Source organism: Sinocyclocheilus anshuiensis, unplaced genomic scaffold, assembly GCF_001515605.1.
Source record: "Sinocyclocheilus anshuiensis isolate Anshui unplaced genomic scaffold, SAMN03320099.WGS_v1.1 scaffold535, whole genome shotgun sequence".
In the NCBI taxonomy this organism is placed as follows: domain Eukaryota; kingdom Metazoa; phylum Chordata; class Actinopteri; order Cypriniformes; family Cyprinidae; genus Sinocyclocheilus; species Sinocyclocheilus anshuiensis.
In genome coordinates this window covers 930,424-947,669 of record NW_015551063.1, presented here as the reverse complement: position 1 = coordinate 947,669, position 17,246 = coordinate 930,424, and the positions used below count along the sequence as shown (strand labels likewise).

The following is a 17,246-nucleotide window of genomic DNA, read 5'->3' as shown; positions in this document are numbered from 1 at the left end:
CTATCTCCCTCTGATAAGGCTAAAAAAAATTAATAACTGAAATTTTAAAATCTTTACAACAAACCTTCCCACTCCAAAATGCACCAAGCTTTCATAGCATCTAATCATGGACATTAATATTGAAGAGTGTCACTCAGTTGAAATGAGTGTAAATAGTGGATACTGCTTAATATTGCAAATGACATTCTAAACAGTTACATCCTACACTTCAGATGCCCTGTGTACGAGTACAAGATGAGTTGCGGCACTCAGTACTGTTATGAGATGACTGTTATTTCCGAAACGCTCAAGGGTCCTCAGCTGTGGGGTTATGTGAGATTCCTGTGCCTCAGGACAGGAGATGTATACATTATGGGACTGCTCCACTTTCACTCGTGCATAAATCTTGGGGAATTGCTGAGTTATCTTTGTCACTCTGTCTTGACCAATGCATTCTTGCTGAAAAAAAAATGACTGATGACTTTTTTGAATTATTACTGAATTTTTGAATTTATAAGATTACGATTAATTAAAATACAACACAGTACATTCTGTATATTAAACAATTTTATTTGATATATTTCATAATATTTTCTACACAGATGGGAAATGGCAAAGACAACACAATTCTCTCACAGAGGAACTCATTTAAAACATGAGTTTCATCCCATATTAAATTTTCAAAATTCAAAAAATTACATTCACACTTACCATACCCACTGCACAAACATACGGCAGATCATAACAAATATTTGCAACAGCTGCCAATAATATGTACATCAACACTGTACTGTGTCATTTGAAACACTATCGACTAAAAATGAAGTAGCAGTCATTGAGAGAAGGGGGCACATGCAATATCATTTGATGACAGATGCACCAGTCTACTAAACCAGTCTTCAAAACCAGTCGCATTCAGGTCATCTTTGCATCCAATAAAATGTTCTCTGTTGGAAATCCCTATTTATAACAAAAATATTGAACCCTAAAGATGTCATTAATGTTATGAATACAGTTCAAAGATAAAAGCGCTTTAGAATATAAAATGCAGCTGTTTGTGATGTTCACACGCATGTACAAATCAGCGTAACCTCTATACTGCTGTTTAGCTGTAGTGAAATGTGCTTCTAGATAACCTGCATCGCGAAAAATGTTTACACCATATGGGACGATTGAAAACATCAAATTTCATAGTACACTGGTTTGGGTGAGCACATATGGGCTCGTATGTTTTACAAAAATAATCATCCATCCCACAGCTGGATTCCATTCTGATAATGACATGCAACACTACAATCAGTCCATTAACACATGCGCTGAAAATTACATATACTTTTTCCAACCAAACTGGACGGGGTGCGATTGAACTCACAATACCAAATGAGGCCGCATTATCTCTAAACACTAATAACATAATTTATAACCACACCGTAGACATTTTAAGGTCAAGCAATAATTCTACAGATTCCTAAAGGGCAAACAATGAGGAACGTTGCATTTCACACAGATGTATTTGTTTTCCCTGAAAGTCACTATTAATACTGATAGTGCTTCTGTGGCTTTCAGTCGTTGAGCTTCATATACTATATGTACGAGATGAGCTTCCCCTCTATAACCCCGCTCATATGGGACCTTTGATCCACCGCAGTCTCTTAGAACATGACCTCCTCACAGCTGCCGTAGTCACTCTCCACCATATCTGAGCCAGCATAACTGCGAGGCGTCCTTCTAGTAGATCCAGGCCGCGTGGATCCGTCGCCGTCCGCGTAGGAAGGCTGTGCCACGCTCAAACGCACGCTGAGCCTCTTATGGCCGCTGGAGACGTTGTCCAGGCTGCAAGTGTGCTGAGTAGGGTAGTAGCTTATGGCAGTGTACTCGTTAGGGCACTGAGAGCTGGGCAGCGGCAGACCATCCGGCCCCAAGAAGTCATCTAAATTCTGATTGCTGTAACAAGGGGGTAATGGAGCGCGGCGGTCAGCACGGTCCAGCGGGAAAGGGAAGCCTCCGAAACGAGAGTTCCTGCGCGACTCTGTGGAAGCCGTCGAGTAAGTGCTTTCCACAATGTCAAACTGTGGGAACTCTTGAACCGTGGGTCGGCCGTAGTAGTCAGGATCAGCAGGATACACTGTGAATGAGAGTTATTATTAGAAATGGTTTATTTCTTGCAACTAGGGGTTGCACAAATTAGTTGAGTATTTCTGACAGTAGTAGATGAGTTAGGTCTATGTCGACTAGTTGTACCACATGATTTCACTTGCACTTAGTCTATACAAGTGTTCTACAAGTAGTGATGCACCAATATTAAAATTATATTTTCATGTTATGGCCGATAAACAATAAATGCTTGATATACACTACTGGTCAAAAGTTTGGGGTTGGTAAAATGTTTTTAAAGAAGTTCACTAAGGCTGCATTTATTTGATCAAAAATGCAGTGAACGCAGTAATATTGTGCAATATTATTACTATTTAAAATATTTGTTTTAAATTTTATTTAAATGTTTTTAATATAATTTATTTGGGATGCAAAGCTGAATTTTCAGCAGTCATTATTCCAGTCTTGAGTGTCACAAGACCTTCAGAAATCTCTCTGGTGCTCAAGAAACATTTATTATTATTATCAATAATAGAGTTGTGTTGCTTAATATTTTTGTCCATTTTAAAGTGTCCTTGACACCTTGATACATTTTTTTTTAAACAAACAAAAAATCTTAATGACCCCAAACGTTTGGACAGTATTTATTTATTTATTCTATATTGTCTAAATTTTTTTTTTTTTTAAATACTTTTAAATACAAATAAAAATGTAAAAAACTATTTAAATACTACAAGTGAATTTAGGAATCACAGTACAGAATGAGATTTGTGTTATTAAACTGTATTTAAAGATTTACTTTAAGTGAGAGATGACAGCAGGGTTAAGGGGAAATAAACATGTACAATTAAACACACAAAATATGCACCGATCTAATATCGACATACTGATAAAATAAAAGTCTCCACTATCATCCGCTAATTATATGGGTATCGATGTGTTGTGCATCCCTAACGGCAAGAGCAGGAGAAAATTCCTCTCACTGGTGTGTGACATTAATATTATTATTAAACCAATAAAATACCCAATATTTCCAATAAAGTGTCGCTCAGAGTTTTCCACTATGCGAGTAGGACATGACAGTTTTTTGCACTGTTAATGACAGTTCTGACAGTTTATGGTGATCCACTCAACTCAAGCAATTGTGGATGTGCCACAAACAGCAGAGTCTTTTGCATTAGGTAAACACTGTCCTGCTGACTACTTGAATTTAGTCAAAATTAGTAGTCATATTTAAGTTAAAATGGAAAAAGTAGAAAGCGTTTTTGAAATGCTTGAGTGTTAAAGATGTGCTTGAGAATTTTATGTCACAATTTTAAATGTGATATACAGCTTTTCAAAACAGGAACACATGAGAAAGTGCTCAGTGCTGCAGCAAACAGAAGATATCATTGAATATGACCTGCACTTGCTTTTACATTGACCTGCACACGCAGCTATTTGCCCTGCAACCCCTTTCGTCTTTTATGATGTGACTAAATTCCAAATGAAGTGAAGTGCCTGTAGAAGCGGAGAAAATATTATTAAATAAAACTCACCTTCGTAGTCATGCTCCCAGTTGTTTTTCATAATAGAGTCGTTATCAGAGCTGGTGGAGGGTGGAGGAGGTCGATTGGGGGCTACGCTGCAAATCACAGGACCCTGAGGCCTCTGGGACCGAGAGCCCACCTGAAGGCCGAGCTCCCGCTGTTCACGAGGTTTGAGGGAACGAAATGGACTGTTATCCAGATCACCTGTGGAGCCAATCAGGGTGCTGATCTCCATAGGAGAGCTGATCTCAGTTTCTTTCATCATGCTTTTAGGCAACGTTGGGAAGTAGCCGTTGGAATCCTGCACGCAGCCAGACTTGTGCTTCTTACGGCTGACATAGTGTTTTCGGAAACACACAAAGGCCATGACGAGGAGGACAAGCCCCAGTATGCCTGCACAGATCTCTGCAATTTCCACATAAGAAGGGGAGGTGTTGCGCTCACAGTGGATGGAGTTTCCCGCAATTGAACATTCAAAACCTTCGCGACATGCATTGGGAGTGCATGCATTCTGACATCTGCAAACAGAAGGAACAATTGACAATGTAGGAGTGTGTGAGTGCGCCACACTGATCTAGCAGTATGCCTGCACAGATCTCTGCAATTTCCACATAAGAAGGGGAGGTGTTGCGCTCACAGTGGATGGAGTTTCCCGCAATTGAACATTCAAAACCTTCGCGACATGCATTGGGAGTGCATGCATTCTGACATCTGCAAACAGAAGGAACAATTGACTGAATGTAGGAATGTGTGAGTGCGCCACACTGATCTAGATATTCTCACACTCAGTCACAGATACCACAGATGAATTACCATTCAAATGGAAACTTGAATATCCTCCTCATTCCAAACGTCCAGTGTATCAGATACATTTCTTTTAAATTTTCTTTATGTATGCAAACAGTTATGTTATCAAGCTATCAGAATCAGAATCAGAATCAGAATGAGCTTTATTGCCAGGTATGTTTACACATACGAGGAATTTGTTTTCGTGACAGAAGCTTCCACAGTGTAACAGAATGACAGTGACAGAACAAAAAACACAGATAATAAAAAATAGAACAAGTAAATAAGGAATAAAAATATATAAATCGACAATTGTATGTGCAGGTATATTACAATAGACAGTTTTGTATGTACAGGTACTGTATATTATGTGCAAATTTTAGGTGTAGACTGAGTATGAGTGTTAGATAAATAAGTGTATGAGTGAATAAATAGTGTGTGTTCCACAGTTATTGTTAAGTGTTCATGAGATGGATTGCCTGAGGGAAGAAACTATCATCTGGGTGTTTCCACAACTCTTATTATCTTGAGAAATAAAGAGTATTTTCTTTTTTTAATTCATTCCATATTATTTAATCTGAGATATCTTGATATTATAGAATGCTACTGTTAGCCCTTTCCTTGGCAGCATTTAAAAAAAAGTTGCCAGTCACCTCCAGCATTTTTGATCATTTTCACAAAATGGTCAGAATATTATGTTGTATATTATCGCCACCATATTGCTCAAGCTTTGGTGTTATATATGAAAGAGGACAATCAATAATGTTTTAATTTGTCAACTCAAAGGCACACAGCAAATGGAAAACGCACATAACACATGTAACCTGTGTGGGTGAGTATTCATTCACATGCAAATTAGTCCGACTTCTTAATGCCTTCACCAAGGACATAATATGCATGTGTGATTTCAAGAGCTTCGCTGTGTGAGTCTCACCTGTTTCCAGCAATTTGTGCAGAGCAGTTGCAGATGTACCCTTGATTATTTGGCATACACAAACCATTAGCACATGGCTGGGATGCACAAGGATCGTCCGGCAGGATGCCGTTCTCACAGCGAGAGCCAGAGTATGGCAATGGACAGCTACAGTGAAACTCTGGAGGACAGATGGAAAAAATGCATCTTAGAGAAATGGTCAAAATAACAACGACATTTCCATAGGAACTTCTCTGTGCTGAGATGAAAGTGTAGACTGACACTGGGGTATTGAGAAAACTTTTGAATGGAGATACAGCGGAGATTATTATCTCCCTAGCTTTATTTCCATATCTGTGTAGTGCTGCTTATATACTCCAAAGACACTACGGCATTTCTGTTTCTTGTCCCTTACCAATTTGTTAAGGTACCTTGATTAATATTCAAGAATTAATTCCCTACTTCTCAATTGTATAACATGAAACAGAGATGAAAACAAAAAGGTGAAATATGTAAGGGGTGAATAGATTTGCACCACTTTAGCACACTTTCAGTAACTACTTCCAACATTAGCACTGTAATAGACACGTAAAAGACACGTTCAGTTCATTTTAGTTAATGCAATTTTAAACTCACAATAAACATTTTTTTATTAATTAACTAATGTTAATTTAAAATTAATTCATTTTTATAATTTAATTATATATTTTTTATTTACTTAATTTTTTTATTAAACCTTCTGGTTTTATTTTTTGTATACATTAACTAACGTTAACAATTTAAAATTATTGTAAAGTGCCACCAATTCATTTTTTTATTATTATTTTCAGCGCAAACCTTTTCTGTTTTTATTATCTCTACACATGATTTTTTTGTAAATGCATTTAATTTTACAGTGATGTTTGTGTACATTTTCTAGTGATCATAGCAGCAGTAATTAATCATATGCTGATTAAATGATGTAGCATTATAATCATCCATATATCAAAACTCAAGGTGTAGACAAGCAAGATGGGAAACTACTGTTGTGCAAATGGCATTCAGATTTGCTGACCTAATTTGCAGATTAAATTTTATGAATTGGTAGGTAAAACAATGAAGAATGTGTGTCCATTGCTTTCCCACCTCCACTGGGGTCTTCAACACAAGTGCCTCCATTCTCACAAGGATTACTGGCACAGATCTTCACATCAGAGCAGCACTGGTAGATCCCAAAGAGTCTGCCGGTCTGCGGGCCAGTTCCTGTCATCCCCTCCTCTCCTCTCACCGCCTCTCCATTGAACTGTACGCTCTCCAAACAGCCGGTGAAGCCCAGTCCCCCTGCATCTGTGCTGGGATTGGAGTTGGCCAGCACCAGGGCTCCAGCGGACTGACTGAGCCTGCAGGGCTGAGGCAGAACCACAGAGTTGGAGTGGCTGGCATCAATGGCGAGTCTAAGGGTTGAGCCGTTGACCTCCAGAGAGACGTGGTGCCAGCGGCCATCAGCCACAGGGTGGTGGGCTACATGCAGACTGGCAGGGAGCATGTTGCCACATCTATATCTGAGCCACAGCTCCTTGTCCACCAGCTAGATAAACACACAAAGAGTCAATGATAAATAACAGTATTCATGATAAGAACAGGAAAAATCTTTTTTTTTTAAGTTAGAAATGAACTCTTTGTATTCATATCAGTTTCATATGGATTTTAAAAACTTTTATAATATTCTTAATAAAAAGGTTAAATCTACTGACTATACAAATGTCATGTGGTGTAAGCATTAAAAAAGCGATAACATATTTTCACTTTGAATTTGAATTTTCTGATTTGAATCAAAAAAGTTATAATGTTAAAAGGTAATTAATTATTCAATAATTAAAAATATTTTTGGGTGCAATTTCGCAACCTGAACTAACGTTGCCTTGTCCTAAAAAGGTCACATTTTCAAGCTCACATGACCTTGACACACAGTCATGAGGACTTTGAATGATACCGCGGCTCCAGCTCATGATCACTACTGCGCTGAATCGGGCTCCATATGAATCACTATTGTGCAGACTCACCCCTTGTCCAAATACCCACACTTGCAGTCTTTGCACTTGACCACTTGACTACTTCTATGACGTATTTCCTGTATTTGGTCTAAGTGTTCAAATGTTCTAATTAAATGATAAAAAGCAGTTGCAAATGTTGTACAAAATAATTATCACCACTACTCATTCACACCAATAAAACGTGCAACTCTTTTTTTTTACTACCAAATTATATGTAGCTAATATCTAATTATTAATAATATTTAACATAGGCTACATTGGAAAGGTTTCTGTGACCTCTCGCGAGATCTCGGCAAAAAGTCTCACGATTTATTTCCACAACATGATGCATGATGGGATACACTGAGCCTCGAATACTGCTCCGGAGTGTGGATAGCGTGGATTTAGTGTGCGTTAAGGGCACTGCGCTTTGGCATTTTTAAGACCCGGTACAGTCTTGCGCACTTACTTCCTGTCGCGCGCACGCGCTCTCAAGTGGCCAAGACCGCAAGTGTGGGTATTTGGACAAGGGGTCAGGCTCCAAATGAATCATTACTGCACCGACTTAGGCTCCAAATGACATAATTTTCGCAAGATGCTGGGATGTTTTGGCTTCACTTTTGTACAGTGAATGGACTTGGAGATGTGTCGTCCATTTTTTTTTACAGTCTATGGTCGAACTACATCAACAAATTAACATAACAATCTTAACAAAGCTGTAAAATACACACAAGTTGCAGAGGTGGTTCAACTCCATCAAATCTGAATTTCAAACTTCAGAAGAAAAGTTCAACACTCACTCTACAAACATACACTTGACTTTATTTATAAACAGTGATGTTTCGGCCAACTTTAAGGTCTTAGACAAAAGAAATAATGTCTATGTTTGTAGTAGAGCATAAAATTTAAGGCATGATCATCACAGAAGAGACATAGTCATGTCAGTGCATGTATGAATTTCATATTGAATGTATTTTTGAAAAGACTAAAGAAAAATGAGCATCACGTCATTGACCCAGAAAAACATCTTCAGTCTGGAAAATATAAAAAAAAAAAAACATGAAAACAAAAGTAGGCTATACACTTATTAGCTTTAGCCTGACGTCACATATTTACGGACTGTGCCCAGGTTGTTGAAGAGCCAGCGAAGCTCTTGCTGGAGTAGGTTAGATAGGTTGTGTTTTTGCACAGCTGGAAGTGTGTGCTCTCTGCACTCGCTCTGTGGGAGATAAGTAGCCCTTTGTGTGCGCTAAAGGTAGTTGTGAATGACAGAGCTCGTGGGAGAACGGGGTTAGTTCTCCTTCAATCGCACCAACAACTTTGTGCTGCAAAGCATTCAAACAGACGCTGACATTATGCATGTATTAGTTTCCTGTTCTGTGCATTAAAAAAAAAACATAGCTAGTGTGTGTGTGCACTTCACATTTGAAAGTATTACACTGATACTGAGAGTATGCATTATTAACAATCATCTCCTTCACACCAGCCTCTTAATTGCTGTGGCAGAATCTTCAGAGAGTTTTGCGATGTGAGAAGCCAAGCACAGAGCCTTTTGCTCTGATCTGATACCAGTCAGCCCATGGGTTTTGCTCATTTGCTTTCATTGGACAGAGCTGCTGTTTGATTTTGCTGTGCTGGGCTGAGCTGAGTGTGCAGTGATGGTGGGGGTGAGATGAGCACAAAAAAGGAAGAGGAACTTTTCCCAAGAGAACTCAATGAGGGAGAATGTTCGAGCTGAGTTTTGGTTCCTTGAGGGCAATGCTGAGTTTGACAGGTACGAAGGTTGTTTATCCAACAGAGTCCACATAAAAAAAAAAACAGCACATGATCTCGCTGTGCTTGTAAATCAGAGAACAAGTCATCAGCTAACTAAACATTTATGGTTAAGCAAGCAATGGAGAGTATCCTTAAAGGAGGTGATATTCCCTGCCCAGTTATTTGTCTTGTGAAATGATGACTGCAGAGTATGATGACAAAAATTTAATTCTGTTTTGTTGATATGGTTAAACTAACTAATATTCATCATCAATACACAATTCTCTGGAATATTTGATCTTCATCGGTCAGTCGTGGCATTCTGTGGCCAAATAAAAATCATTTCGACTCACATCAATGTGCATTAATTTATTTGGCAAGCAGCTGTGTAATAAGTGAGATAATGTATATTGCGCTGGTCGTTTTAGCGAAATACACCATTTATGGATAATAAAAATGTCCTGATCATCCTATATACATGCCTGTTGGCCATGACAGCCTGACTATTATCCCTCACTTGATTATTGTTATTATCCCTCAATGAATGATTGGACGAAAGCTCTGTTTCTGCTTTATTGTCCACTGGATTCATATAGGTAGCATCCTATTCAAGAAGGCAGCAGCTCCACATGAACAAATAGCATGTGATTTAAACAGGAACAGGGTTGACAGCCACTGGATTACTAGAATAAACATTTTTATTGATACTTTTAGTAGCGAATGACTCAGATGATTTTGTATGAATGTATTTATACTAGTTTGGGGTTAGTAAGATTTTTAAATGTTTTTAAGACATCTCCAAAAATACAGTAAAACAGTGAAATATTATTACAATTTAAAATATCTGTTTTCTATTTTAATATATTTTCAAACATAATTTATTCCTGTGATCAAAGCTGAATTTTCAGCATCATTACTCCAGTCTTCAGTGTCACATGATCCTTCAGAAGTCATTCTAATATGCTGATTTGCTGCTCAAGAAACATTTATTATTATTATTATTATCAGTGTTGAAAACAGTTGTACTGCTTAACATATTTATTTATTTATAGTCATTCTTTGACAAATAGAAAGTAACAGAAACAGCACTTATTTGAAATAGAAAGAAATCTTTTGTAACGTTATAAATGTCTTTAATGTCACTTTTGACCAATGTAATCAATCCTTGCTGAATAAAAGCATTAATTTCTTTAAAAAAAAAAAAAAGAACTTACTGCCCCCAAACTTTATATATACGTATACCATTCATTCTATCTACCCTCTTGGATAAAATGTTGCATTAGAATTTGGCCAAAATGGTGGATCTTAGATGAATCATTTTATACCATGCTGTTGGGAAGACTCTTGGCATCAGAATCGCTCTGCGATGTCTTACAATGCTGGTAGGTTTCATAACAGACCTCCCGATGTGAGTCCAGTTAGAAGAAAAACCTAATTATTGCGATCAATGCCCCCATGCTCGGACTCCTCACTGCATTAAAGAGTATCAGTTCTACCGTATCTATCCCGCCACAGATCTCGTTTCTCTTAATAATGTTAGATAGATCGCAGCTGTCAGTATTCATAAATGCTACAGCTGCTCAACTGACAAGTCACCTTTTCTTCCCAAATTTCTTGTCACATGTGGCTTTGCTCAAATAGGCTCGATTTCCATTTGAAAGTAATTACTTAAAAGGTAAGAAAACTGAAAGAAAGTACTAGCTTAGCAGTTGATTCAAATTTGACAAGTTTTCACAGCACGAGCTGTCGCTCCTCTCAAATTAAAAGACTGATAAGACGTGAACTGATAGGAATTTGCTGAGGATCGCCAGAATGTTAATTCTCCAGAAAGACACACAAATTATGTCATGTATATCTTTGCAACGTAAGAAGATCAATGCCCTGAAGATTTCTTGGATGACCATGTTTAACAATTCCTTTTGAAGCCCCTCTGCAACAATGAAATGGTCCAGCTTGCCAAGTTTCAAAACCCAGAGGTAAAGCTTTGAAAAAAAGGAGAGTGCACTTTTGATGTTGCAAGCCATTTTTTGAATATTCAATTATGGTGCCTAAATGAGGTGTCCTCCAGGAGAGATGTCATATGATTTTAAAGCAGAGGTCGGCGTTTCGAGTCTTTATCGTACTCACAATGTATAGAACATGAATGCACTTTTCAGTGCATTTTTCTTTTGTGCAGTACCTTAAAGACTTCCTCTAGCTGAAGCTTCAAATCTGCATTAGGCCGTTTAAATAAACAAATACTCACTGAGTCCTCACTGCGCCTCTGAGTCAAAGGAGGAGATAACACTCATTTGAGAAATACAGGTGATTTATCACTGATGTGCTCAAAGGGTGGGATGAAATCCACATCACAAGCTGTTTCAATCCCTTCTGGAATGTGCTCCTGAATATTAATGCGTTTAATGCGCAGTTAGTCGAGAACAAACGAGCTTCTACTGCAAACATATGGACATTGTATTTATCATGGGGTGGAGTGAAGTTTCCTGTGATCGTTCTATTCTGATCTGGATGGCAGGGGCTTTTTGTATTTTGTATTTTTTTTTACCTACAGCAATTCACACAAAGTAAGCTTTTTGTGCACGACAAAAGAATAAGCTAAAGACGCTTTTGTCAGTGTGTTTGAAAAATGTCGTACCTCTAATTTTGCCCAGTCAGAGGCATTGGAGGACATCACTGTGCCCTCTGCTGCAGACGTCTTGAGTCGAAGGGACAGATGGAAGTTTTCTTTGCTCTCTTCCATTTGATAGAGGTATTTCAGATAACCCTTGCCATCAAATCTCACAGCAGATTCTGCAACGCAGGAAGCATAAATACATTTGGCAAAATGTGAAAATTCAGTTTTGCATCACAAGAATAAATTACCTTTTTAAATATATTCAAACAGAAAAGTTATTTTAAATTGTAATGATATTTCACAATATTAATGTTTGACTGTATTTTTGATTAAATAAATGCAGCCTTTGTGAGCATATAAATATTCTTTCAAAAGAATTTTAAAAAAATCTTTCCATCTACAAACTTTTGAAGCATAAATACATTTGGCAAAATGTGAAAATTCAGTTTTGCATCACAAGAATAAATTACCTTTTTAAATATATTCAAACAGAAAAGTTATTTTAAATTGTAATGATATTTCACAATATTAATGTTTGACTGTATTTTTTATTAAATAAATGCAGCCTTTGTGAGCATATAAATATTCTTTCAAAAGAATTTTTAAAAAATCTTTCCATCTACAAACTTTTGAACAGTAGTGTACGTGCAAAACAAAGTAAGATATTTTGAAAAACTCTCAAACTGCTTTTTACCAGAAAATGAAAGCAAATGGTGATCAGGAGACTTAAAGCTCTAAAAATAACAAAATAAAAGTACATTTACACTATCAACCTGTAAATACTACAGTATGTGTGTGCTTCTAGTGTATGTAAGCAACAGACTGAAATTAAAGTCATTATTCTTTGAATATCTTTCCCTCTGGCATAGCTCTCAAATCGAATTCATGTTTACATGCATTTAAATGTAAGGCGCCACAAGGCATCAACTAGATTTGATGATGCCAAATGCCATTGGTTCTTGCATGTCCTAAGTTTAAATATGAACAATAATAGCAAATGAGATTAAAGAAGGGACAATGTTGTGAATAGCAACTTTTTTCTGATCATGTAACTTCAGACACATTGGAGTATAATGATAATAAAGTCATACAGACCAATGGTTCTCAACCTTTTTGACTCCAAGGCCCCCATTGACTACAGCAATATTCAAACGCCCCATGACTTTTCCACGTCGTTTGTTATTTACTGGATCATTTTGGAAAAAAATAAATATTTTTACTCACAGCATAAAAAACTATAAAAACCTATATACATTATAAAACCATTATAAATACCCATTGCATTTAAAGATTTAATTTAATTTATTTATTCATTTACTTTTCTAGGTCTAGAATTTACACTATTAAAATGAGGTGGGAACGAGCCATGAGAATCCTAGTTTGTCAAAGACAAAAAGTTATTGAAAGTGTCTTGATTTTTAATTGTTTAGCTTATTTTAGAGCTTGTTTAGTCTTATTTTATATTTGAACATTTTAAGTCATCTTGAGGGCCCTGGGAACCTGGTTGAGAACCATTGATATAGACCAGGGTTCCTCAAATCTTGCCCTGAAGGGCCAATGCGCTGCAGGGTTTAGCTCCAACCCCGATCAAACTCACCTACCTGTGATTTTCTAATGATCCTGAAGACACTGATTAGTATGCTCAGGTGTGTTTGATTAGGGTTAGAGCTAAACTCTGCAGAAAAGTGGATCTCGTGGGCCAAATTTGAGGATCCCTGATATAGACTATTGTTTTTTGTCCTTACTGGAGCTTAAAAGCCCCTGGTCACTTGTGCAGCTTGAAATTTCTGTGAAACATCTCCTTTTGTGTTCCCTTGACAATGACATGAGGGTGCATTTATTATAGGGTGAACTGTCCCTTTAAAGCAAACCCAGAGCAGTCAAAATAAAGTTGCAACTAAATGAGAAGCGAGATGACATTCAAGGCCTCCAGTTTTGTTTAAATCCTCAGTGGAATGCAGAATAAGACGCTGGTGGTCTCATTGCCTACCATTGCAGGAGCACACGCTCTCCCAGCTGTGCTGCGGAGTGATGAAGTTCACCCGTGCGGTGGCGTAGTTACTCATTCTCCCCTGCCTCATCACTACAGCGTTCCTGCAACCCCGAGGTGGGCAACCAGCGCCCACACAACCATCATGCTTCAGTCTCAAGACGTTCAAACCCAGCGTATCTTCTACAGTTGAAAGGACCCCAGTGAGGCGCTGAGCAGACATGGGCTGGACGGAGCCGTCCTGAGCTCTGCGGACCAGCAATACCTCCATGTTGATGGAGTTTGGCTGCTGTTGCAAGCTGGCAATGCGCAGCTCTTGTCTGGGGATGTTTAGCTCCAAGCCCAGGCTGCGCTGGAGGCCTCTCCAGTGATCGGACACGAACTCTTCCGCCGAAAGTCCAGCCAACTGCAATGTGAAGCCCTGATCCAGATCGTGTTTAGAGGGAGCCCAAACATGGACCTTCACTCCCGCCCAGATGCTAAATTTCCCATCGGACACGCTCACGTTCAAGTGGTACAGGCCTGGATCCAGGTTCTTCTCCACCATGATCTTTCCATCCACTGCGTCCACAGAGAACAGGCCTTGGTCCAGTCCATCAGAAACCAGTTTGTAAGATAGGACATCTTGGGGATCTTGGTCCGTGGCGTGCAGCTTGCCGATGACACGTTTCGAGAACACCCCACCAGCGGTGGTGATGAAAACCTCTAGCGGAGTCACAGTGGGTAGATATCGGCTCTGCTCTGTGATGTTGATTTTCACCACGCATATTGAGGACAGAGGAGGGTGGCCGCTGTCAGTGACCTGTGGAGATGATATTTATGTGATGTGTGAAAAAAACATTGCGACGTGTGAACAATACACTGACCTTTGAAGAGTCACTTTAAATAATTTAAGGCGGTGTGGTAGAATCACTGGTCCACAGATAACAATCAAGTTTAAAAGTGACGTGACATGTGGCCAAGTATGGTGACCCATACTCGGAATTAGTGCTCTGCATTTAACCCATCCAAAGTGAACACACACACCGTGAACACACACCCGGAGCAGTGGGCAGCCATTTATGCTGTGGCGCCCGGGGAGCAGTTGGGGGTTCGGTGCCTTGCTCAAGGGCACCTCAGTCGTGGTATTGAAGGTGGGAGAGAGCGCTGTACAGTCACTCCCCCCACCTACAATCCCTGCTGGTACGAGACTCGAACCCGCAACCTTTGGGTTACGAGTCCGACTCTCTAACCATTAGGCCACGACTTCCCCAGGTCAGGTCGTATTGTCCCATACATGCCATATTCCATTTGAAGGTATAGTTCACATAAAAATGAAAAATTCTCTCATCATTTATTCACTCTATTGTTGTTCCAAACCCGTATGACTTTTTGTTTTTCTTCTGTGGAAGACGTTTTGAAAAATGTTCACGATCCTCTTTTCTATACAATGACAATGAATGGTGCTCAGGGTCGTGTGCACTTTATAATTTAATTGAGAATACATTTCAACTTCCAATGCAAGTTTTGAATTTAAATTGAGATAACAAACATGATTCGGAATTCCAATTCAAATTTGAGTTAAAGGAAGCATAAGTAGAAAATGTATAATTTATTTAAAACTTAAAATCAACAAAAATTAAACTAAATTCCATTTGAGTTACATTTTTACATTTTACATTGAATTACATTTTTACATTGAAATTCAAGGAAAGTTTGTCAAGACAAATTTCAAAGTTGGGTTAACAACACCTTGTCTGAAAACTTAAAGTCTTGAAGGTCAAATACTGTAGGTTATACACAGAGACAGACAAATAAATAGATCTGAACCTACAATTTTGCAACCTACTGAAATGTGTATTTACAATATAACATAACATAACATAACATACGACTTCTGAAGGCTTGGAATATCCTATAGCATATCATTTTTATTTTATGGTAGTTTCACTGTGGTTTTTGGACAGTTTTTGACAACACCCATCCTTGTTCACTTTCATCATAGGAGAAAGGAGCACCATTAAAGAAAAAAAAATCTGAGTTTTCCAGCAGAAAGAAAGTCCTATGGCTTTAGGACAACATGAGGATGAGTAAATGATGACAGTCTTTCATTTTTGTGTGAACTACCACTTTAATTCTCAAAACAAACATGTAAACATGCATTGCACTCGTAACTGAAATAAATGAATGAAATCTTTCACCTGGATTTTTAGCAGATGCTGAGGCTTTCCTCTCCTCCTCAGCGGGGAGGAAACGGACAGCAGTCCTCCTTGGTCAATGTGAAAGCTCCTGTCCTCATTTCCCGAGACAATATGGAATGAGAACGGAGGGCCGTTCTGAGGCGTATCTCTGTCTGTTACCAGCAGCTGCAGAATTCCACTGCCCACAGCCTCCCCTTCCTGTGTCCAGAAAAACACCATTAATCAAGCCACACATGTTTGGAAAATACCGTCTGACTTTTAGGAAAGTTGTAGGTGTCCTTTCTTGAAAGTAGATGAACAAATAGCATAAACGTGTTCTTTATTTTGATTAGAATGCAGGTGATTCTAGAGTTCACTCATCTGAGTTTTATTGAATTCTACTGCTCTGGCAACAGAATATATCATGGTTACCAGAAAGAAATTGCTGGAAAATAATAATCATGATCAATCCGCCCTGATGTTTGTAGGTTTCTTGCTGTTTTTCAAATCAATAGCGTATTTCTGTCACGGGACTCATTTTCAATGCCAGATTCTTCTGTGCAAACAAATCTAAGCTTGAAGAAACAGCCCAATTCTGTTGAAATTAAAACACCGCAAGAACAGATGGTGATTTTTATCACTCCTTCTGCATTTGTCAACAAAGTGCTACCGATTGGACTGATATGTGCTCCTCGTTTTCCTTCGAGCTGGAACAGGTAATTGAAACAGACTGCTCAGCTGACAGAGATGAGCCTAATTGTTACTGACCACCTGCATGGTGCCAAATACCTGCTGCTGCACTCTGCAAACACAGACACCTTGGGTGGGGGTAAATGGGGTGTGAAAAATATTTCCAAGTCAGCAGAGTTGACCCTATAATTAGAAGCAATGGATCCGGCTGACTCTGAAGGGGTAAACGGAGAGTCCGAACACTGTTGTAGAAAAAAATTACTATATTGCACATGGCTGATTGGCTCTTTATCCTGAACTCTTGGCTTCCCGTGTGCTCATGTGCAGCTTAGAGCACAAATGAGATGACAGCTGTGTCACCTTTGATGTCCCACAATCCCATGCTAGTGATTCAGTGCATTGGGGGAAAAATGTAGAATTAAAAATTTCTACACTGATAAAAAAGGGGTCACACTTTACTTAAAGGTGGGGTAATCGATTTTTCAAAAAAGCTTTAGAAAACTGATTAGCAAGTAGCAAAACAAACTTGTAGCCAATCAGCAGTAAGGGGCGTGTCTACTCATGATGTGGAGGAGAGAGCGCTCAGTGCACAGGATGGACATTAGCCGAGCCGAGCGACGACAGAAAGATAGAGATGGCGGATAAAAAACAAAAGAGGAAAACGTCTGCGGAACAAAAGAAGGCTTAAGGCAATAAGGCAAGAAGTAGGACCCATGTAAATATCT

The 17,246-nt window shown here is 38.7% G+C and overlaps 1 protein-coding gene across 2 annotated transcripts in view; it reads right to left on the bottom strand.

Annotated features, from left to right (window-relative positions):
* Positions 1-1,154: 1,154 nt before the first annotated feature.
* The window catches only part of LOC107662006 (protocadherin Fat 2-like), a 47,148-nt gene continuing 31,056 nt past the window's right edge, over positions 1,155-17,246 (bottom strand). Inside the window, exons 18-25 of one of the 2 annotated variants that reach the window (XM_016451847.1) lie at positions 15,853-16,050; positions 13,673-14,474; positions 11,704-11,858; positions 6,427-6,868; positions 5,323-5,482; positions 4,189-4,313; positions 3,612-3,995; positions 1,155-2,104 (exon numbers count right to left, since the gene is read on the bottom strand). In XM_016451847.1, the coding sequence (XP_016307333.1) occupies positions 1,632-2,104; positions 3,612-3,995; positions 4,189-4,313; positions 5,323-5,482; positions 6,427-6,868; positions 11,704-11,858; positions 13,673-14,474; positions 15,853-16,050 (2,739 nt within the window). In that variant the 3' untranslated portion in view covers positions 1,155-1,631. Of the gene's footprint in view, positions 2,105-3,611; positions 4,121-4,188; positions 4,314-5,322; positions 5,483-6,426; positions 6,869-11,703; positions 11,859-13,672; positions 14,475-15,852; positions 16,051-17,246 lie in introns of both variants that reach the window. The other variant, XM_016451848.1, reaches the window with a different exon arrangement.